The sequence below is a fragment of the Fusarium graminearum genome, chromosome 3 (assembly GCF_000240135.3).
Source record: "Fusarium graminearum PH-1 chromosome 3, whole genome shotgun sequence".
In the NCBI taxonomy this organism is placed as follows: Eukaryota; Fungi; Ascomycota; class Sordariomycetes; order Hypocreales; family Nectriaceae; genus Fusarium; species Fusarium graminearum.
In genome coordinates, this window is record NC_026476.1 from 6171153 (window position 1) to 6194327 (window position 23175).

Below are 23175 nucleotides of genomic sequence, written 5' to 3' on the forward strand. Positions count from 1 at the left end.
CACTTGGTAGTACCTGCCTACTACTACCCAGATAGTACCTCCCTCTATGTTGCTACGGATCCAGTCAATAGCTCATTCCAGAGTTAGTGGGCTCTAAGGAAAGAACTTCCAGCTTCTAATTCTCAGCTCAGTCTCAAAGTTGTCGGGCTTCCTTTTGAGTGACCTAGGCGATGACCATCGAGACTGAAACGTTGGAATAGCTAGTGGCTCTGCCTGATACTCAGTTGGATGTCCATCTATCATTCTTAGCAACGAGCACGAGCAAATAGTGAAACGGTAGCTGGAAGGGAAGTGGTTGGTTTCGAATCAATTGCTTGACCGATGCAAATCGTGAACATGAATATGGCGTAGACTCCAAGTGTTGGGTACCTTAGTGGTTTGCAAGACATGCTAAATAGCATGTAGACTTTTACCATTTCCAACTTCTATGTACCGTCTATATTACATCAAAAGCAACAAACACCAAACCTTAAGCATCAATCTTAGCCTTAACCCACTTTTCGAGACCGCCACGAGCAATAATCTCCTGCACGTTGGCAGGTAACTCGCCAACCTTTTGCTCCCAAGATGAGCCATCCTTCTCCGTGACAATAACCTTGGAGCGACGAACATCCCAGACAAGCTTCCAACCAGTACGACGGGTCAAAGGCTTCTCGGTGTCGTTCTTGTATGTCTCGCGGAGACGCTCGACGAGGCGGGGAACTTCGACGCCCATGAGGGCGTTGTTGATACTGTTGCGGCTGAAGATGTTGCCGAAGCTGCCAGAGACAACGAGGGGAATCTTCTTGGCTAGGAGGGCCGTGGCAGCTTGCTCTCTGGAGCTACCGCAGCCAAAGTTGAAACCTGTGACGAGGATGTCGCCAGCCTTGGCGAACTTGCCGAACTCTGTGTCGTAGTTCTCCATGCATACTTCGGCCATCTTCTCCACTGAGACGTTGTCTTGGTAAGTGTACTTGCCTATGGGATTGTTAGTGTGGTAGCTGGAATATTGGTATCAGGTCAACCTACCCGGGTAGATGCCATCAGTGTTGATGTTGTCGCTATCGCAGAAGACGATCTCGCCCTCAACCTTCTCAGGGAAACCGGGGAGGATCTCGGTCAGAGACTCCTCTCCCTCAGCAGCAGTAGGGCTAGCAGCCTGCTCCTTGGCACCCTCTGAGGTCTCAGCAGCAGCAATCAAGGCATCGGCCTCGTTGATGAGCTTGTCCAGAGCATCCTCGATTGACAGAGCCTTGTCGGCGACATAGTCGCCGCTACCCTCGCCAATGATGACCTTCTCGACACCCTCAGGCTTCTGGTACCAGCCAGGGCCAGCAATCTTACCCTTGAGCGCACTGGCAGCGACGATCTCAGGACTGGCAAGGTAAGCCTTGGCAGAGGTGGAACCCATGCGTCCCTACTACTTGTTAGCTTTATCCGGTCATTCTATTGGGAACAGCATACCTTGAAGTTACGGTTACTGGCGCTGATGCCGACCTCACCAGGCTCAAGAAGACCTGTGCCCTGTTCAATAGTCAGAATATGCAAGCAAGAAAGGACCCCAAGTAATGGAAGCTTACCAGTCCGATACAAGGTCCACAGCCTGCTGGTAGTACCTGCGCACCAGCGTCACGCAGGACTTGCCAGTCACCAGCCTCTTCAGCAATCTCCTGTTCAGGAAGCGAAGCCGCAGCAATGTAGAAGTTGACACCAGGAGCGATCTTGACGTCCTTGTTCTCCTTGGCGGCCTCGCGGAAGACACGGGCAGCGGCGGCGATATCAGAAGCTCGAGAGTTGGTGCAAGAAACGAGGTAGGCCTTGTTGACGGGGATATCCTCAGCCTCGAGGTTCTTCAGGGGCGTGGCGATCTTGACAGAGTTGGGACCAGCGACAATGGGAGAAAGTGTAGACAGGTTGAGGTAGAGCTCCTTGGCGTACTTGGCGTTGGGATCAGCCTCCAGTCTGTTCTGCTCCAACTCGTCGACGCGCTTGTGGTTGATACGGTCCTTGGAGGAACCACCGAACATGGCGTTGGTGGTGGCCTTGCCTCGGTACCAGGAGATGAGCATCTCGTCGACAGGGAAGACACCGGCGAGAGCACCCCATTCAGTAGTCATGTTGCTGATAGTCAGGCGGTCGTCAATAGGGAGGCTTTCACCGCCAGCAAACTCGACGGCGTGGTTCAGCACTTGGTCGTCTCGGAAAAGACCGCAGAGGGCAATAATAACATCCTTTCCGGTGACACCAGGGGGGAGAATTCCAGTGAAAGTGACCTTGGCGACGGGAGGAACTTGCCACCAGGTTTGACCAGTAGCCCAGATGGAAGCGGCGTCTGTGCGAACGACGGCAGTTCCTAGACAGCCAATTCCACCGTACATGTTGCTGTGGCTGTCACTTGCGACAGAGACAGTTCCAGGCCAGGCATATCCTGTATTGCAGTCAGCATACTGTTTGATCCTGTCGGATCAAAGTGTCTCTACCTTCCTCAACCATGATTTGGTGACCGATACCCCGACCGGCGGGATAGTGTATGACTCCATGCTTCTCGGCGAATTCGTGGATAAGAGAGTATTTCTTGAGGTTGGCTTCGGATTTGTTTTGGACGTCGTGGTCCAGTGTGAATACTGTTTTGCGAGTTAGCTTCAACTCCAACCTGACCCAGACCCGAGATGTCTACTCACCCACTTGGCGGTTGTTGTGAATCTTGGAAGCGCCAATGTCGAGGAACTTCTTTGCGATGGGCCATGTGTTGTCGTGGCTCATACAATGGTGGGGAGCGAGTGCGATATAGTCTCCCGCTTTGATCTTCTTTCCTGGGGCAAGTCCTACAGCGTACTGTTGCGCGATCTTCTCAACCAGAGTTTGGGGGTTCTCGACGGTAGGGGGCTTCTGGTACTGGAAAGCAGAAGGAGTGGGAGTGTTCTCGAGCTGGGAGTGGAAAGCATGTTGTCGAGAACTCGTCTTGTAGGCACGGTACTGGGAGGAGGCGAGGGCGAGGGATCGAGTGCGGGCAGTCAATGCTCGGGTTTGTAGCCGTGCGATAGCGACAGCATTGAGAGCGACAGCTCTCCTCTAGAGGCATGAAGTCAGCGAAGGGTCTTGATGTTGGAGATGGAGGGGCAAGAACGTGCAAGCATTGGGCCATACATACAAGAGCAACCATTATGGACGATTAATTATATAATCAGGATAAACTAATCATGCCAGAGTATGAGCTCTGGAAGATATGCGACAATGTCGGGTGGTAATAACAAAAGATGAGAGTTTAAGTTTTAGACTGGGGATAGCTTCATCTTCTTTCCTTGAAGCCGGCCTCGGAGATGGGCTACAAAAACTTCTGGGGAAAACGGACAGGATTTTAATGTCGATTATGTGATTGGTCGGAAATTGATTCCTCTGTTCCCGGAACATGATCGCCTGCCGAAGGTGGAGCATCTTTACATCTAAGAACTGACATCCAGTTGGAAGCCATGACTTTTCATATAATGTAGTTGATACATCTATTTAGGTATGTTGGAAGCCCAATAGATACATAGGTAATAAATAAATATGTTTATTTTCCGGTTAAATACTGCTCGATGCATCCCTAACTCTAACCCTCTGTTGTGCATATAACCTACACCCAGTAGGTAAGGACAATATAAGTCCGAGAGCGTTTCATAAGAAACTTAGGAGAATGACCTGTTATTAATTGATCCATTTTCAACTCAAGACTGACCCTATAACCCTGAAAAAAAACATGGGCATCATAAGTTGATGCTGTCGAATACTACACAACTTCCCCTCCCCCATATTTGAAGCCCCGCATCAAACGACATCTCACAATGTCCTCACGACTTGGCAATCTCAAAGCCTCTGCTTCAGAAGCAGCATCCCACTTACTAGAAACATTCTTTAATAAGTCCATTACTCGTCGTCAACTCATCGATGCGAACCAACTACAAAAACTCGCCCTCACCCTCAATCGGCCCACCTTGAACGGTAAAGACGTTTCTGAGCATCCACCTACCAAGGGAACACCTGTACCGCCTGGTTATCACCTTGTGTATTTCACTCCGAATGGCACGGAAGCAGAACTCGGTAATGATGGGAGCGACACGACGTTTAATGTATCTGCACCTTTTACAAGAAGGATGTGGGCTGGAGGCAAGATGACTTGGGCGACTGACCTGTCGCTTCGTGTGGGTGATGATGTTCATGAGACAACAAAGCTTTTGAGTGCGACGCCCAAGAAGAGTCGATCGGTTGGTGAGATGGTGCTTGTGGAAGTCGAGAAAGAGTACTGGGGTACAAAAGGCTTGCTATTGAAGGATCGTCGATCATGGGTGTTTAGGCCTGAAATTGACCTAGATGCGGTCAAGGAAGTGCCAAAACCCCTTGAGAACACTGTCCGAGGCCCATCTATCATTAAGGATATTGATGCTCAAAGTGAGGGTAAGTATTTTGACACGGCGTGCCAACCTTGGCTAACAGACCCAGGTTATCCGATAAGAGAACTTCGCTGGTCGCCAGTCGGCCTGTTCAGATTCTCAGCCCTAACGTTCAATGGACACATGATACACTATAATCAAGATTGGACTCGGAATGTAGAGGGTCATCCTGGTGAAGTTGTCCATGGACCTCTGAACCTGATTAACCTACTTGACTACTGGCGGGACATCCACGGCAACGGTGAAAGACCTCGGGAAATCTCATACAGAGCTTTGTCGCCGTTATATGCTGGCCAAACTTACAATATCCGAACTGACGCCATCAAGAACACAGAGAATGGAAAGACGTGGGATGTTCTCGTGGAAAGAGAGGGAACAGTCTGCATGAAGAGCGAAATCACTGCGTAGGACATTGCTGGCTTCAACACAGACCAATACTGGGAAAATAAGCTTTATACAGAAGACAACGGTTGAACCGGCGGGTAGGATAATGTACCGCCTGTAATAGTTCCAACTCTACACAAGCGCCAATGGATGTAACCTATAATGACAAACAATGTACATTTCCACCCATCTAACCCAATCAACACATCCCATTCACGCTAGAATACAAATGAATCCACAACTTTTTAAGCAAGGAGCATGCGAGAAGGATCCTCAATGTACTTCTTGACAGTGTTCAAGAACATAGAAGCCTCTCTGCCGTCAATAAGACGGTGGTCATAGGTCAAGCTGATGTACATCATCTTTACATAGGTTAGTCGATAGTATCGAGGTAAACAGTGGAGGAAACTTACAGGTCGGATGACAGCTTCGCCGTTAATAGCAACGACCTCTTGTCGGATGCCGTTCATGTTGAAGACAGCAGCCTGGGGGTAGTTGATGACGGGAGTTCCGAACATGGAACCGAAAATACCGGGGTTGCTGATGGAGAAGCTTCCGCCCTCCATATCCTCCATGGTAAGCTTACCATCACGAGCCTGCATCAATTAGCACCTGTATCATTTAACAAAATACAGACAACTCACCTTCTTGGCAGCAGCAGCAACCGCGCGCTCAAGCTCAACAATGCTGAGGGACTCGGTGTTTCTCAACACAGGGGTAACAAGACCCTTGGGCGCGGAAACGGCAATGCTAACATCGACGTAATCGTGGTATGTGATGATCTCCTTCTCAGTGTCGATTTGAGCGTTGATCTGGGGAACCTTTTGGGCAGCTATGGTGGTGGCCTTTGTGAAGGCACCCATGTAACCCAGACGCACCCCGTGCTCCTCGGCGACCTCCTCCTTGTACTTGGCTCGCCATGCGATCAAGTTGGACATGTCGACTTCTTGGATGGTGGTGAGGGAGGCGCAGGTGTTTTGGGATTGCTTGAGACGACCGGCGATGGTTCGTCGCATACGGGACATTTTCTCCTGCAAATTCTGGTCAGTCATGCATTACATTCACATCCCAGGTTTACTCACAACTCGCTCGCCTCGGTTAGGGGCGCCTGAGCTTTGTGCGGGAGCAGCCGACTTGGACTCCTTGGACGCAGGCTTAGACTCAGCGGGCTTTGAAGGCTTGGGAGCGTCTTGAGCGGGAGAAGACTTCTTCTCCTCAGTCTTGGCGGGTTGCTCGGAAGGCTTGGATTCTTCCTTCTTGGGCTCCTCCTTGGCTGGCTTTTGCTCTCCTCCCTCGCTCTTCTTAGCAGAACCAGCATCCTCGCCGGTCACGATACGCGCAAGATCCTGTCCGACGACAACGGTATCGCCCTCCTCAGCAAAGTATTCAGCGATAGCACCGGGCTCGCTCGCGTTGACAAGAACGTCGATCTTGTCAGTCTCGATGCTAGCAATCTCCTCATCCTGCTCGACCGCCTCGCCGACCTTCTTGGACAAGCTGGACAATGTTCCTTCGGTGATGGACTCAGCCATGGGAGGCACGGAGACAATATAGGAGCCATTGAGGAAGCCAGAGTTGCTGAACAGGCGACGTTGGGGGTCGATGGCGCCGCGCTGGCAGAGGGTTGCGCTGTGGGAGAGGGCGACTCGAGAGGCGGCGACTCGCGATAGGCCGGAGAGGCCTGTTACAGCCTTCATTCGCAGTAATGAAGCCATTGTGAGGATTTGTCGAGGAGAGGAATTGACTGGATGGTGATTGGAGGTGAGGAGAGGATGGAGACGGGAAAGATCGTGGGGAACGAAAACAAGTTCTGAATTAAGCGGGCCGAGATTCTGAGGGTATCGCACGGACTTGCAGTGCCTTGGAAAATGTTGTACGGGCAATCAAGGAGGATTGCATTTACAGGGTTACTATAATTAACATCCAAGCGATCAACTGAAGCTGGAGATGTTTCACAGCTGTATAAATATTCATTTGCTCCGTAGATAGCTATCCATTTCATGACAATGTCTGTGTCTGAGGCTAGTAGAGCCTCCAATTTGGAGATATAGTACGTCACTTGACTGATACGACTTCATCACCGCATCTTTGTACATGATGCGTTGAACTATACATTAATTATTATCATATGACTGTATTGGTCTGATTACTGCAAGTCAAAACGCATTTTGACACTGTAGCTATTCCGCGGGAAGGTTATCATGTATCACGAAGTTCACTGCGGTCTTCAATGTCCGGCGCAATAACTCGGGTCTTTCCGTATGAGCCCCTGTAAGTTGCTTCGTTAGGGACAACGGCCATTCAGTCCAGCTTAATCCCCAATCCTAATATTTCTATCGGCTTAACAGTCGCAAGCCGACAGACCAGGACTGAGACAGACTCACATTTCAGACAATTCCTTATTTGGGATGCGATGCTCCGTACTTTGCGGAGCAAGGTGAAGTTAGCTTGGTCAAGGTGAGAAACAAGCTGCGGCAATGTTCGGCATAGCGAAATATGACACTTTACCTGTGGTTCATGCCTCAGGCATTTGCATTTGTGTCTATGATATATAGCTCCATCACCACCTATGCTATTCCCAGGCAAGTGACTCTGGATATCTCCGTTGAAATGTTGATGCACCCTGGAATGTAACACCATTAAAGATGGCGGGCCGATGCCGTGGTGCTGGTGCTGGTCAAAACCCTATTGCGCCATGACGCAGAGACTCCAATGCAACACCATGCTATGCAAGTATATCTCACAACACAACATAACTGACGACCAGGTTTAACTGAATTATTGTGGATTTGGTATTATCCAGTGGTATCTAAGGTAAAGTTTCCATCGCTATATGGTATCTAAAAACGCCCAGGGTCGCCGCCTGTTCATACCTTGTCGTCACCCTGTCGTACAGAAACGTCTGTCTCGAGGTCGACACGAATCCCTGTTTCACTTCCTTCATAGTCTTTCGCGGACGCATATTTTCTAAAGGGGCTGGATATCGTTGTTTGTGTGCCGCCCTGTGGCCATTCTGCCATATCGTATATATCTGGTTGGCTACTACTTGACGCCAATTCGCGCGTTGAGCTGGCTCCGTCATTTTCGCGGGATTTCGATTTGGATACGCCTTCAAGTCGTATACCATTGCTAAAGGGAGCGCTGAAAGGGGCGCTGAACTGAGTCGACTGGCCTCCACTGTTGGAGGTGAGGAAAGATCCTGGCAGGACTCTGCGGGCCACTGGTCGGAGCATTGGAAGACAAGCTGCGTATCAGTCAGTATGCGGTCAACATTGATGAATACAACTGGAACATACCAGCAATTACGGCAAAATTACACTCGGCGATAGACCAAGCGTAATGCTGCCCCATCTGAAGCGTCATCTCCTTGGAGTCCGACTCAAATTTGAACGATTCGATGAGAACGAAAATGGAAGCAAGACACGTCATGGCACCAAACGCAAACAGTGCAATGACAGCAACCTTCTGCCCCTTTGGCAAGTGAAGCTTTCCAACTTCAATAGCGGGGAGGATAAGGATGGCAGCGTCGATCAAGACATGTGTCAATACTGTCGAGAAGAAAAAGGTCGATTCTTTGATGTGGCATTTCGCCGCCCTTTCCTCTTGGGTTCCATCCCACAATGCTGTCAGCGGCAGGCATTGTAAACACACCATGAGGAGTCGTAATAGGAACCATGCGACTGTGATGCATGAGAGTACTTGGATGGGGATTCGAATATCGGAGAATTGGAAGAGGCGCCAGTAAAATGCAAGAATGGCGAATTTTGAGAAGGCGATGGCAAAGGTATAGGTAAAGCTCGTCGTCCACATATGAATCCATGCCAGTCGGTTCTTATCATAAAAGGTAAAGTCGTCTGTGAGTCCAATCTCCATGGGTTTTCCTAGTCCATCCTTGATCCATATCATACCATTCATCAACAAGGCCAATGAACCCAACTTGAAGCAATGTTAGAACATGCCATTCACGTGAGGATGTTGGAGTATAAAACATACCCAGCCGACAACGGAAAAAGCATCGTCAATTCCATATCCAGCCTTTGTAATCCGCCGCGCAACGAGTCGAGCAATAAGAGCCAAGGTCGCAAGAGGAAGTGTTATAGCGGCCGAAGCAATGATGTTGGGGGTGTCATTCCTCATGATGCATCATCAGGGTTTGTCGCTAGGACATGGAATTTCTCTATGTCCCCACGATCAATGACATGCAGAATCCAAAGCAATGGTTCAGGTACACAAACAAAAACAGAAGAGAGAACTGGGGAAGTAGTATTAAAGAGAATGGGGCGAAACGGGAGGATAATGACTCGACCTTATCTGGGGGGGATCCATCAAGACAGGCCATTGAACCATTTTTTCCATCTTCCCCAGACCCGGGAAACCTGTCGAAAAAACGGGCCATGGTCGAAACTAGAGCCAACGGTCAGGCTTGGGCTTGGTAATGGTTGGTGGCACTATTACCTCCCCTAGCGCCTCTAAGACCCCCATGGGGATAGACAAAGCCTCAAGGTTTTGGTGATGATGCGGTAGCGGATCAGGTCCCTTGAAGACCCCACTGATACTGAATGCCGGGTTCTTGATTTGACCCAGGTCAGTCGATCACCTTTTGACATTCTTGTTTGGGAGGATCAAATGGTGATCACAGTGGCAAAGCTTTTCTGCCCTCACTTTGGTCGTCCGTGAGAGTTTGCGGCAATTGTTGCTCTTGTCTGAGAAGGATCAATGCGCCATGCCATGTCCTTGTCGACAACAATGTCTCAGTCTGACATCCAGCTGCCAGTTCTGGGTGATGCTGCACTTGCTATGTCACGCATTGATCAACGTGCGCCTTGTTTTCAGCTGCGACTTCCAGGGGCTTCTAAGAAGCATCATACAACCTACCTATTCGAGCATAGCCAGTATCCTGCTCGAATCAGCCCAATGAGAAGCTGAACCGCAAGAATAGAAGATGGTGTGAGCTAGGCTGCACCGGGAGATGATGGTGTCTTTATTTTTCGAGTATCAGTTTGTCATGCATTTGAAGAATTCTTCATCTTTGTCAGGGAATGCTCGCCCTGGGATTATTAAGGGTCCTAGTCCTTGTTACACCTTATTGCTTATCTCAAATTACCGACGTGCATGCGCGCTGGGACAAAAGCCAAGGCGAGCTATTCGGACCTTTCCACATTATGGATCCAGTCCTTAGCTGGGGGTGTTATCAACGTCGAGTCCAAATTCCGAGACCACCGAGGTTAATCACCAGACGACGAGAAAGATTTTCACAACTGCAAGACTAGCATGCCGCTATGATTAAATGAAGATCTCTTATCTAGTAGAGGAACGGTTGCGAGGCCAGTGAACTTTAATATGCAAGTGTCAAGTGTCTCGGGTAATCTACCGTGCGAACGGACACACGACATGGCTAACACGCGACCGGTAGCGTTACAACTCTGCCATTCTCAAAATCTTAAACAAAATATAAGGCCTGCCAAACATCAAAGCCCAGCGTCAAGTCAAGTTTCATTCCGAATACTACTCCCCTGAGAACAGCTCCATGTCAGCAAGTTCCACTGAGCTTATCTCAAGTTCCACAACCGAGCACCTGTGGAGGATCTACATATCCCTATCACTGGATGTACATGGCTCCCCTGGCATACCCGCTTAGTATCCGATAATTCTTCATTGGATGTGTCGGCTCGACATTCATTCATAAACTTGCTAATCAGATTTGCATTACTCAACAGCCCGAACTTACCGAGGTATATTGGCAACATCGTCCATTGTGATCTCAGACATCAAACACTGTTATAGGATGACCCCATAGCGATGAGGATTATCTTCTGTGACCCAACAACAAGTGTCCACGAAACCAAGCAGATGTAGAAACAAGAAAAGCAAATAGATTATCAAGTCCGAAAGTCTCGAACGTTTATCATCCAGCCTAAGACGCCTACGCTATGCACAACCACCAACTACGGCAGCTCCTGGTCCAGATAAGCGGATCCTACTCCGCGTGACCACTAATTCCACCCTTAATTCCATCCAAGATTCCAGACCATTGTCCACCATGTCGAATCTTTGATACCTCAGAAAACTTATCACAAGCAATCTTTCGAATCACAAGCGTGTCCTTGGCCTTCTTGTGGTTCTTTCCGTTGCCGTGAAGCAGGTACTCTTCGAACCACGCTTCCTCAGATTTATCGAAGGGCAAGAAGGCGAGTTCAGTGGCTCGGTCCGCAAAATCCTCAGTTCGACACTCCAAGACCGCACCAATCAGATTCTGGAAGAGCAGCTCGCGGGTATGAGGAGGGTATGTTCGGGAGTAAAACAACGCCTCTGAGATGTTGGTGTGCACCATCGCATTGAAAAGAAGCTCGAGAGCAGCCGACGTCTTAAGAATAGGCTGCACGGCGTAAAAGTACGATAGCGCGATGCTGTAGTCATGGTCCTCAGCGGATCGAACCAGGACAGTGATGATGTCGTCTGCAAAGTCGGGGATGAGAGAAGGGTGCGAGATATACTCAAGTGCTGTCTGTAGGAATCTTGTTAATAGCGGTATTGGCTAACAAAGTCGTAAACCTTACCGAAAAGTCCCGATGGTCGAGATACCACAGACCCTTCATAAAGATCTGGTACTTCTTAGGCATGCCAGATGAATCCACAAAAGCGTCCGAAACATTGTCGCGACCCGACGTTCGGTCAAAATCGAGTAGGATATAGTAGAAAATGGAGAATTTGTGGTGTGTAGACATGTTGGCTTCACAGACTTGGTGGTGAAGCTGTTTCAAGGCATTGTCGGTTTTGGGAGGGTAGATTTTTGCTAAAATTATAAAGTTAGCAAATGCCATTTTGCATATATCCTATAACATTATTTCTTACCCTTTGTGATTCCAACTGCTCTGAGAACACGATCGATAAACAAGGCGCCATCGAAACTCTTGCGAGACGCCTCTGTTTCTCGCTGAGTATCGCGATCGTAGGGGTTTGCTAACCCTTCAGGGAAGACGTCGTGAAGATTTAGGTAGTCGAACATGGTAGGTGAGAGTGTGGTGATCTAACAATGAATCGATGTTGCGGCAGAGCAATGTTTTGGTTGTTAGCTCAAGAGCTTCAAAAAGCTATCGCGAAACCGGCCAAGCCAAAAAGTGAGGCTCCGTCGCGACATCACGTGAAATCTCACTGCGGGGCTGCCACTGCTGGTACGTACTTGTTGTTTACATGGCCGATTCCAGGTTGGGACATTTCTAAACAAACGCGGGGCGCAACCGTTGAATTTGTACAGCTTCCTTTCATACAACAAAGGCCGACCTAAACGCACAACGGTCAAAGGGTTACTTTGTTTATACTATACCAACTTTCCTTTACATAAATTTTATCGCATTTTGTCTTGTCTGTGACAAGAACTCTCTTTCAGAATGTCGTCCCCTGTTAGGCCTCGGCGCGCAAGGCGCACCGCCATTATTGATTCTGACGACGAAGAAGATGTTTCCAACCGCTCTAGAGTCCAAGACGAGGAAGAGGACTTTGAACCAGAGCCTCAACCACCCAGAAGAGCAACCAGAAGTGGGCGCAAGTCAACAACACCAGCGCCTTCTGTCGCTTCCACCCCTAAACCTCGAGGTCGTCCCAGAAAGTCTGCTACACCAGCCGCTACCCCGGGCCCCGCGACAGATACCAGCGAGGTTTTCGATGGCGATTCGACAATTAAGCCTGAGCCGATGTCTTCGCCGGCCATGCCTCCACCGAGGAAGCGCAAGAGTGTGGCTCGAAGCTCTATCGCATCTGCGTCTGATATTCCTCCCACACCGCAACCGAAACCTCCGAAATCCCCAGAGTCTTCACAGAAGCCAATGGCGGCTTTGGCCGACATTACCGATTCCAGTATGAATACTTCGAATGCCGACGATACGCAGCCTATGATTAAGCCAATCAAACCCATGGATACCATCATGGAAAAGCCCATGGACATTGTGTTGAAGTCACGGACCATGGTCATCCCCGCTGTTGAAGACACTACACCAAAGCCGAGAATTGTCCTGACGCATCTTATTCTCGAAAACTTTAAGAGTTACGCTGGCCGACAAGAAGTCGGTCCCTTTCATGCATCGTTCTCCTCTGTGGTGGGACCCAACGGTTCAGGAAAGTCAAACGTTATCGACTCCCTGCTCTTTGTCTTCGGTTTTCGAGCTAGCAAGATGCGACAGGGCAAGATTTCCGCTCTGATTCACAACTCCGCTCAGCACCCGAACTTGGGCCACTGCGAGGTTGCTGTCTACTTTCAGGAGGTTATGGACCAGGTAAGCGCACTGATTTCTAGATCCAATCACAAACTAATTTGTTTAGCCTGGCGGTGGCCATGAGGTGATCCCCAAGTCCGAACTTGTCATTTCACGAAGGGCTTTCAAGAACAACTCGAGCAAATACTACATCAACGGAAAAGAATCCAACTTCACGACAGTCACAACTCTCCTCCGCGATCGGGGCGTTGATCTGGACCACAAGCGTTTCTTGATTCTTCAGGGTGAAGTCGAGTCCATCGCTCAAATGAAGGCCAAGGCCGGCAACGAGCACGAAGATGGTCTGCTCGAATACCTTGAAGATATTATTGGAACATCCAAGTACAAGGCTCCTATCGAAGAGTCCGCCACCGAGGTCGAAACCCTCAACGATGTGTGCATGGAAAAGAGCGGCCGTGTTCAACACGTTGAGAAGGAGAAGAACAGCCTCGAGGACAAAAAGGATAAGGCAATTGCTTTTATCCGGGACGAAAACGAGTTGGCACTGAAACAATCCGCTCTCTATCAGCTTTTTATCCACAAGTGCAACGAGAACCTTACAGTCACAGGAGAGGCAATCACACAGATGCAAGCACAGCTAGATGCTGAGCTTGAGAAGCACCACGGCAGCGAGCAAATCATCAAGACCCTCAAAGAGGAGTATGATGTGGGTTCCAAAGAGTTCGAGATCAAGTCAAGGTCAACACAGGCTTTGGTCAAGGAGATGGCCAAATTTGAGCAGGAGCGTGTCAAGTTCGACGAGAAGCGAAAGTTCCTCGATGACAAGCGCAAGAAACTCGAGAAGACAATTGCCAATGCTGAAGCAACATCAATCGAAGCTGACGAAACCATTGAGCAGTGTGGAGAAGAGATCGAGACGCGGACTCAGGAAATCGCCGAGCTTGAGCAACAGGTTCAGGCTGCTGAGGCTGAGCTTGTCCAAATCAGAGACAGCCTTAAAGGCAAGACACAGGAATTTTCTGATCAGATTGCGGCACTGCAGAAGTCTCTTGAGCCCTGGAACGAGAAGATCAACCAGAAGCAATCTGCTGCCGCAGTTGCTGAGAGTGAGCTCAACATCCTCCAGGAAAAGGCCAATGCTGGTGCCATCGCTCTAGAGGACCTTCAATCGAAGATTGTCTCCAGTGAAGAAACCAAGTCTGCCAAGCGGGCCGAGCTCAAATCTTGCCAGGCTGAGAAAGCAGAGCTTCTCAAAGAAGCAGAGAACATGAAGTCTGAACTGTCGGTCCTTGCCGAGCAGGAGCCCAAGATTCGCTCGAAGATCTCAAATGCGCGTCAAAAGGCTGATGAAGCGCGCTCAAACTTGTCTAATACACAGGTCAGAGGCAACGTGCTTTCTGCTTTGATGCGCATGAGGGAGTCAGGTCGAATTGATGGTTTCCATGGCCGCTTGGGCAACCTTGGTACAATTGATCCCAAGTACGACGTGGCCATCTCGACAGCTTGCGGTGCTCTCGACAACTTTGTCACCGAGTCTGTCGAAGCTGGTCAGCAGTGTATCGAGTACCTCCGAAAGAACAACGTTGGACGAGGTAACTTTATCTGCTTGGACAAGCTGAGAAGGTTTGATCTTTCGCCAATCCAGACTCCTGAGAACGCTCCTCGACTGTTCGATCTCGTCACTGCCAAGGAGGACAAGTTCCGACCTGCCTTCTACCACGCCATGCAGGATACCCTTGTCGCCGCAGACCTTGCTCAAGCGAACAGGATTGCGTATGGTGCCAAGCGATGGCGAGTCGTTACCCTTGCCGGTGAGCTGATTGACAAGTCCGGTACCATGTCCGGTGGTGGTACAACTGTCAAGCGAGGTCTCATGTCTTCCAAGCTCGTCTCAGATGTCAGCAAGGAGCAGGTTGCCAAGTATGAGACTGACCGAGATGGCTGGGAGGCAAAGTTCCAAGAATTCCAGGAGTACCAGCGAGAGTGTGAAACTCGCCTCAAGGAACTGAACGAGAAGATTCCCCAGCTCGATACCAAGATGCAGAAGATCGGCCTCGAGATCGAGAGCGCTGAGAGGAACATCACCGACATGCAGCGGCGCATCAAGGAAGTCAGCAGGGAGCACCAGCCTTCTGCGACAGACAACAGCCGCATTACCACTCTGCAAAAGGAAATCGCCAAACTCAACAGAGACATTGAGAGGCTCCGCGGAGAGACATCCAGCGTTGAGGAAGAGATCAAGACTCTGCAAAACAAAATCATGGAAGTTGGTGGTGAGAAGCTCCGTGCGCAGAGAACCAAGGTTGATGCCATCAAAGAAGAGATTTCCTCCAACAACGAGGAAATCTCCAACGCTGAGGTCCGCAAGGTCAAGGCGGAGAAGCAAAAAGTCAAGCTCGAAAAGGACCATGCCAAGTCGTCCAAGGAACTTGCGGCCGCCTCTCGCGACCTTGAGAAGCTCGAAAATGACATTAACAATCAAGGCGAGAGAGCCGAAGAGCTTCAGGCACAAGTTGCGGAGGCTGAAGAAGGATTGGCCACCAAGAAGCAGGAGCTCAAGGCCCTCAAGGCTGAACTCGATGAGAAGACAGACGAACTGAACGAGACAAGAGCAATGGAGATCGAGATGCGGAACAAGCTTGAGGAGAATCAGAAGGCTCTGGCCGAAAACCAACAACGACTTCGTCACTGGAATGACAAGCTGTCCAAGATTGTCCTACAAAATATTGACGACCTTACTGGTGGCTCAACCAATGGCCACTCCAAGCCTCGAAAGCAGCCCAAGCCTCAGCAGAATGATGATGATGGAGACATCGACATGGATGATGCTCCTCAGGATGATGTAGACATGACAGATGCCCCCGAAGAAGAGGGGGAGCAGGAAGATGCAGACGAAGAGGAAGAGGAAGAGGGTGAGGAGCAAATGAATGGGCAGCCTAACGAGCTTCCGAGATACACCCCCGATGAGCTTGCTGATATGAATGAGAGGACACTCAAGGGCGAGATTGCGGCTCTGGAAGAAAAGACCCAAAACGTCAACGTCGATCTTGGTGTCCTTGCTGAGTACCGAAGGAGAGTGGAAGAGCACGCGGCTCGAGCCTCCGATCTTCAGACTGCTATTGAACAGCGAGATTCTGCCAAGAAGCGATGTGACGACTTGCGCCGCCTGCGCTTGGAAGGTTTCATGGAAGGTTTCAGTGCCATCTCCCTCCGACTCAAGGAGATGTATCAGATGATCACTATGGGAGGAAATGCAGAGCTGGAGCTTGTCGACAGTCTGGACCCCTTCAGTGAAGGTATCCTTTTCAGTGTCATGCCGCCCAAGAAGAGTTGGAAGAACATCAGCAACCTTTCAGGTGGTGAAAAGACACTGAGCAGTCTGGCTCTTGTTTTCGCCCTGCACCACTACAAGCCAACTCCTCTGTATGTCATGGACGAGATCGATGCCGCGTTGGATTTCAGAAACGTAAGTACCACCCTGACCCTGAGACACTCGGTTGCGAGTCGACCATTAGTGTTCACACTCGCGTGGGCATTCCAAATCGAAGCTCTCATCCTTCGTATTCTGACTCTTGCTAACACGCCACCCAGGTCTCGATCGTCGCAAACTACATCAAGGAGCGTACCAAGAACGCCCAGTTCATCGTCATCTCGCTGCGCAACAACATGTTTGAGCTCGCGGCGCGGCTGGTGGGAGTGTACAAGGTCAATCATATGACCAAGAGTGTTACGATCGAGAACAAGGACTTTATCGTGAGACCGCAATCGCAGCAGCAAGCATCGCAACGAAGCCAAGGGGGGAACACCGCCACGATATTGCCCTTTCGGTAGAAGGGAGGAAAGGTAGATAAAAAAGTACTTGGGTCTTGTATATGACGATGATGATGAATATGGGTTTAGGCATGGTTGGGTATACCTTAATGATATCGATTGAGACTAGATTTATGATTATATCCAAATGTTTGATGTTTCTTGCATATATTCCCACTTGCAGAATTACTTTGAAGACCAGGCTAACTAAACCAGAACACCGCAGGCATTGTCAAGATCTGGTTAATACCAAAGAGTTTACTCTTTCAACCACGCCACGTCTATCCAGCGAGCCGTTATGACAACTCATCTCGACTCAACCTGAAGTTGTCCTCCCCAGGCCGTCACTCGTATCACACTCGCGTCCCACGATCCAAGAACCCAACTTTTCCCCAGTGTCACCTCAACAAATGCGTTCTGGACCAGGGTTTGGAACATTGGGGATCTTCCAGGCCACTCACCTTCGACTAGACTCGCGAATTTGGGTGTTTTTTTTACACAATGCCGATACCCGTTCGATTTGGCAGACGCACATGCCGTGGTACTCATTGAAAGTGCAGAAGTGCCGAAAGTTGGAGGGCTTTTTTCGGCTCAGCATGTGTGTCTTGGATGTCATTGTTTTTATGTCTCGGCAGATTCTATATTGTTTAGGGAGTTGTTCTTGTCTTGGACTGACTTTGGCAAGGATGATGTTCAGGGGCAGGACCAGAAGCTTGGTTGGGCGTCTACGATGAGAGGAATGGCGACAGCTGTATCTGTACGTCCTATAAGTAACGTCCAAACAATCAGTCAAGCAGCACCTTCACCCATCATCATCATCCCAAATACACTCGTTTGTTCGGCATCATGTGGATGCTGCTACTCCTCTTCGTCGCTCACTTGGCCTTTGCGTTTCCCGCCAACTGGAACGAGACGGTTTCTTGTCCTCGCGATGCACTCTACTCTTCTCTCGTTGAAGATGGTGGTGGGTTTTGCTCAAGTGTTTTGGAGGGAAACCACTGCGGTGCGGGTTATAGTACTCCTGCTGAGTATGTACGATATAATCAGACGCGGATAGCTTCCTACGTAAGTGGCCTTCTCAGTTGAGGTGTTGGGGGAATGCTTATTAGATGCAGTGTGCGTGCATTATTACGGGCTCAGATGCTATGACGACGTCGAGCAAGTCATATGGAGTGACGACAAAGTCCAATTCGTTCACGGTTGAGTATTCGGGTACGTGGACTACTGGGGAGGAGACATCAGCATCTGTGGGACAGCCTGCTTCAGGGACCTATCCCGATATAATGACAACTACTGAAGTGTCTGAAACGACTTCCAGATCATGGAATCAGACTCAGTCAACTTTGGCATCTTCCATCGAGACAACAAAGGATTATCTGACGACAGGTCCTCATACCAACACAAGCAGTTCAATCACGGAGACAATAGAAGAATCCTCTTCAGAGTCTTCCAACTCAGGGAACATCACCACTGGATCTCCAACACACACTCGCAGTTCTATTTCAGAACCATCTCAGTTCCAGAACCAAACGTCTGGTATACAACCTACCTCGCCTTTCACCCAACCTGGAAACCAGACCCAGTCTCGACAGTCCAGCACGGATGTAACGCCTCAGCCTTCAAATACGAAGTCCCGTGAACCTGGAATGACGCTATCTGGGACCACAAGCGGTTCACTACCGTGGTCTATTCCTGGAAACACAACATCGAGTCCTTCGGGGAGTGGTACACGTCCGACTGGACCAATATCCACAGGCTGGAATTCGAGTTTGACTATTCCGAGTAGTAGTCTTCCTGGAACAGGACTGCCTTTTCCCAGTGTGCCATTGCCGACAACTCCACTGACCACTAACTCTGGGATCTCGTCGAGCTTCAGTGCTGGTCCAGGTTGGAATGTCACCGTTTCTCCGCCAGCTGGTAATGCATCTGTGCCGACTGTCAGTACACCCAGTGTGACACTCACGTCCTTTCCAACGCTGTCCCTTCCGACTACATCGACGCTCACAGGGTCTGAAATTCTGTCCAGCGGCACTACGACCTCGGGTTGGAATAGCACTACGTCAAGAGGCAATGGCACAACGCCAACTCCCAGTCTATCCAACGATACACTCGTTCCTCTTCCAAGTGACACGCTTCCGACGACACCAGTCACCACTAACTCCGGAACATCGACTGGTGGCAGTGTACCTTCAGGTTGGAACAGCACGACGTTTGCTTCCAGAGGCAACGGCTCGGTGCCGACTTTCAGTATACCGAGTGGCACGTTGATGCCGCTCCCGACATTATCATTGCCGAGTCAATCATCCTCAGTGGAAGTAACTCCAGGTAGTAGCTCTTCACCCAGCTGGAACAGTACTTCTTTGCCTTCTAGTGGCAATGTTTCTGTACCAACTATTAGCATATCTCAATCCGAAACTTTCCTCCCGTTCCCTACTACGACTTCGTCCCCAAGCCAGTCGTCCATAGCAAGCGCCGGGCGGAGCGATAGTGTGGTGCCGAGTTGGAACATCACTACTTCTCCGTCGGGTGGGAACGTCTCAGTGCCAACGATCAGCATCTCCCAGACTGGAACTCTCTTGCCATTCCCAACACTATCGCTTCCGAGTGACTCTATTCCTGTCACCTCTGAATTGACAAGCTCGACGTCAGGTATCACTGTATCTCCTAGCTGGAATGGTACCACCTCTCCGACAGGCAATGCTTCTGTGCCGACAATCAGTTTGACACAGTCAGGAAACTCCTTGCCGTTCCCGACCCTTTCATCCTCGATCATGTCTTTTCCGACACTTTCTGAAGGCACGTCCATGTCAACTCGGAACGGAAGTGTGTTGCCCAGCTGGAACACTACAGCTGGTGTATCAGAGACTGTTGGTTCTGACACAATTACTGCCTCCTCCGAGTCGATAGTATCTGCGTCTCTTCCAACAGACTCCGAGCTATCTCCCAGTATTACTCAAAGTAGCAGTGTCGGGTCAAATTTCACATCGTCCATTTCAGGTGCCGTCTCTCTACCGACTATCAGTGTTCCAGCCTCGGAGATCCCACCTATTCCAAGTTTGCCTTTCCCGACAGACTCGCTCGAAGTTCCAACCAGTACCGAAAGCGGGAGTGTTGTTGCTGGCGGTAATACAACAGTCTCTGCGCCAGGGAGTACCGAAGCCGTTACATCCTTCTCGAGTCCTGTAGCCACAGCTTCAACGCCTGGTAGTGGCTCCAACGGCTCTGAATCTGGTAGTAACGCAACCTCCACTGGCGTTCCTGAATTCCCCGCAGCCAACTTCACACATGTCACACGCACCGCGGCCCTCTCCCAGGAGACGTGCTATACTCTGCCAGACGATCCAGAGGGCGACGCAACCCGCCGAGCGTTGTTGTTCAACTCCAGACTTCGGGAAGACAATGTCTCGATTCCTATGCCATATATAGAGTCTGTCGAGTTTGAAAGCGATGGCGTCAATCCGCTGTATCTCACAATTCGCGATGAAGAAGGCGGGACATACTTTGTCGACATCTCTCATCGCGGGCGGCTTTCAGTCGTGGATCCTGCTGGGTATGTCGTGACACTTGACGCCAAGGGTATTCACTTCTCGGGAAGTAACTGCACGTACGACGTATCCATCACAATTGACGACATGTACACTCAGATAGCCGAGCTTGCTGGTGTACAATGCGCTGCTCTCAGACGGCAGAAGCGTGCCAATGATATGGACTTTAGCCAGATTTTGTACTTGCATGACCAATGCGGCAATGTTGTTGACAAGTCACTGAGACAGTATCCTCAGCTTCTGGTAGGTGACACAGCCTGCGCAGACGTCGCCATTGATGGAGATACGGGACGCTGGGATTTTGACTGCACGTTTCCCGGTTCTCAATCTGGCCCTATGAGATGCCAGTGGGCTGTCAAGAATAGCATCGTCGACTTCATCACCATCGATCCGTTTGGTGGTTCCTGTCCTGACTTGTCTACCGTCGTCGCCACGTTGGAAGAGTCGGGACAAGACATTGTCGATCCATTACAACTTCGACAGGACCTTGCCAACCAAGGTTTGCGGACTGAGAGAGCGAGGCAAGAGGCGGATCAGGCCGTCGATGCGTACACTCTTCTCTGGCAAGCTCTCGGGGCCATGTTCTCCACGAGCACGGGTACTTCCAAGGGTGCCCTGGAGAAGTACATCGATGTGTACAATTCCCACCGCAATTTTGAGAACGATATCTGCCAGGCTCTTCATGAAGGCGAGATTCCTCTCAACTTGACTCTCATCGCTGGCGCAACCAAGATCCCTGCCATCACAACCCTAAACTGGGCACCTGAATCACCACGGACCTACAACATCACCGTCCAAGACTCTACGCGAATTGCATGCTGTCCCAATGCCAGAGTCGCAGAAGGCAAAGGCGCTACATGCGCATATCCTCGAGAAGCCATCATGCCAGGAACGGGGTGCGTCTGTGGTACAACTGCTGGAGGCGAAGGTATCGCATTCGAGTGGACCGAGTGCGGGAACTTTGCAGGCACTTGCGAGGCCGATGGAGATTGCGGCGACGGATATCTTTGCTTGACAGGAAGTTGCTGTGGTGGGGGAGTTTGTGTTGATGCGTATGCTTGCTCGGAGAATGGGACAGCTTTGGTACAGTTCGATGGTGGGTTTCTAGGGTAGCTGCACTGTAAATTATGTCGAACACGACGCAGAACAGTAAACGACGGATGTTTAATTAATTGGAGACAATATAGAAGGCATAGTTTAATCTATTTCATTTTATTCGATCCATTACATGATTTATTATCGCATCATGAGTGTGTGTCAACTTATTGAAGCTGGTCTCACAACATGTCAACAGTTCCAGCAGGCAAAACATTGGCGCTCACATAACTTCAAACTAGCTGCAGATATTGGCAACGGGATATTTCATATATAATAAAACTCAACAGAGACATAAATTGCGTCACTTCCTGATGTCATGACCTTCGAATTGCTAGCAATTTAGGGTTACTTCACCGTTCTCATGATATCACAAAAATTGGACACAGCACAAGTTGCTAGACGTGACTGGAAATTAAGTTTGGCAATACTTGAGGCCGTTGAGCTCTTCTCAATAGCCCCTGAAGGCCACAGCATACGGTAGTCACAACATTTCACAGATTAAGCGAAGAAACCAGAATAATTTGTCAAAGACGCGTAGACATCAAACGTCGTCCAGTTGATTTTTGGAATTTCTTAGTCTCATAATCCCAAAGGTATTCATCCCATCCATTTTTTGAATGCTGCTATCATAACCGGACTCCATCCCAAGTATCAACCCATCTAAGCCTTAGGGGCAGTAGGGACGATCTTCTTGCCGTCCTTGTTGTAGCGGACGCGAGGAGGAGGGGCACGGTTGCGTCGGCCGACAACGGATCGGACACTATTATATCATGTCAGTTTTCATAAATCATTAATTACGTACCAGGAGCATGCAACTGCGCTGGGGCAGGCTGGAATATGTTTCATATGGTACCGCCAAGGTTCATCTAAAAGCACATACGCAACCATGGCGCAGTCGTCACACTCCTGGATAGGAGGACAACATACCGGACAATCTTGCCGTGGATGGCGCAAGAGACACAGTACTGCAGCTTCAGGTACATCTTGGGGACGGTGTACTCCGCGAAGACGGAGGCATCGGAGATGTCACCTATGAAATTGTAAGCGATTGACCGGAGCGAGTGTCGAGCTTGTGAACGTACGGATAGCAGCAGACTCAACCATGTTGCGGATGGTGAATCTCTTGATGGCCTTATCCTTGGGGGTGCATCGCGAGCAGTTGCTGCATCGGATGGGCTTGACGTGGCCGCGGCCCTTCTTGTTTCGGCCGCTGGGAGCTTGTTAGCATTTGACTCGAGGTGCGAAAGTGCCAGAGCCGATCAATCGTCGTCGAGCATCATATCGCGACGCGGGCTAGAAAGCATCGTCGTCGGCGGTAGTGCGATGCGATTGTAGGCGGCTGGCTGGCGAGGCAGAGGAAGGGGAGTCGTACTTGTTCTTTCTCTTCTTGACCATTTTGACGGTTGCTGCTGTTGTTAATTCAGGTCCACGCAAGTGAAGAAAGAAAGAAGAAGAGGAGAGACTCACTAGAATGTGCGTTTGTCAAAAAGGCGTTGACGATCAGAGCAATCCACTTTTCGAATGTTTGGTGGGTTAGAGGTAGGGCAAGAGCCAGGGTGGGATCGCTTGCAGGAGCGCTGGTTCAGTGACCCCACCTGCACCAAGCAAACCGGCAGGAGCGAGGCAGGGCCGCACTTGCCAAAACCCTAGGGCACGTGACCCCACTTTCTTCGGTTTGAGAACTTCTGAACCGGCGCCACCTCCACCAACAGATCTTCT

The 23175-nt window shown here is 50.0% G+C and overlaps 8 protein-coding genes across 8 annotated transcripts; 3 read left to right on the forward strand and 5 right to left on the reverse strand.

Annotated features, from left to right (window-relative positions):
- Positions 1-469: 469 nt before the first annotated feature.
- Positions 470-3142, reverse strand: FGSG_10949 (homoaconitase; the record flags this gene model as incomplete). The annotated part of the gene is made up of 7 exons (XM_011327123.1): positions 470-957; positions 1009-1396; positions 1444-1503; positions 1560-2407; positions 2460-2603; positions 2661-3051; positions 3131-3142. 7 exons carry the CDS (start codon positions 3140-3142, stop codon positions 470-472), a joined length of 2331 nt encoding a protein of 776 aa, XP_011325425.1.
- A 661-nt stretch (positions 3143-3803) lies between these two features.
- FGSG_10948 (uncharacterized protein) lies at positions 3804-4817 on the forward strand (the record flags this gene model as incomplete). Its single annotated transcript, XM_011327124.1, has 2 exons — positions 3804-4413; positions 4570-4817. The coding sequence occupies 2 exons, from the start codon at positions 3804-3806 to the stop codon at positions 4815-4817; spliced, it is 858 nt and encodes a 285-aa protein (XP_011325426.1).
- A 221-nt stretch (positions 4818-5038) lies between these two features.
- On the reverse strand, positions 5039-6508 carry FGSG_10947 (uncharacterized protein; the record flags this gene model as incomplete). The annotated part of the gene is made up of 3 exons (XM_011327125.1): positions 5039-5389; positions 5438-5824; positions 5876-6508. The coding sequence occupies 3 exons, from the start codon at positions 6506-6508 to the stop codon at positions 5039-5041; spliced, it is 1371 nt and encodes a 456-aa protein (XP_011325427.1).
- A 1025-nt stretch (positions 6509-7533) lies between these two features.
- On the reverse strand, positions 7534-8930 carry FGSG_10946 (uncharacterized protein; the record flags this gene model as incomplete). Its single annotated transcript, XM_011327126.1, has 4 exons — positions 7534-7602; positions 7667-8037; positions 8090-8729; positions 8787-8930. 4 exons carry the CDS (start codon positions 8928-8930, stop codon positions 7534-7536), a joined length of 1224 nt encoding a protein of 407 aa, XP_011325428.1.
- A 1736-nt stretch (positions 8931-10666) lies between these two features.
- On the reverse strand, positions 10667-11844 carry FGSG_10945 (uncharacterized protein). Its single transcript, XM_011327127.1, has 3 exons — positions 11646-11844; positions 11351-11586; positions 10667-11298 (listed from the first exon to the last, which is right to left on the reverse strand). The coding sequence occupies exons 1-3, from the start codon at positions 11797-11799 to the stop codon at positions 10771-10773; spliced, it is 918 nt and encodes a 305-aa protein (XP_011325429.1). The 5' UTR covers positions 11800-11844; the 3' UTR covers positions 10667-10770.
- A 337-nt stretch (positions 11845-12181) lies between these two features.
- On the forward strand, positions 12182-16834 carry FGSG_10944 (uncharacterized protein; the record flags this gene model as incomplete). The annotated part of the gene is made up of 3 exons (XM_011327128.1): positions 12182-13063; positions 13110-16469; positions 16595-16834. The coding sequence occupies 3 exons, from the start codon at positions 12182-12184 to the stop codon at positions 16832-16834; spliced, it is 4482 nt and encodes a 1493-aa protein (XP_011325430.1).
- A 2783-nt stretch (positions 16835-19617) lies between these two features.
- Positions 19618-21471, forward strand: FGSG_10943 (uncharacterized protein; the record flags this gene model as incomplete). The annotated part of the gene is made up of 1 exon (XM_011327129.1): positions 19618-21471. The coding sequence occupies one exon, from the start codon at positions 19618-19620 to the stop codon at positions 21469-21471; it is 1854 nt and encodes a 617-aa protein (XP_011325431.1).
- A 369-nt stretch (positions 21472-21840) lies between these two features.
- On the reverse strand, positions 21841-22965 carry FGSG_10942 (uncharacterized protein). The gene is made up of 4 exons (XM_011327130.1): positions 22829-22965; positions 22539-22666; positions 22384-22486; positions 21841-22216 (listed from the first exon to the last, which is right to left on the reverse strand). Exons 1-4 carry the CDS (start codon positions 22849-22851, stop codon positions 22117-22119), a joined length of 354 nt encoding a protein of 117 aa, XP_011325432.1. The 5' UTR covers positions 22852-22965; the 3' UTR covers positions 21841-22116.
- Positions 22966-23175: the final 210 nt, after the last annotated feature.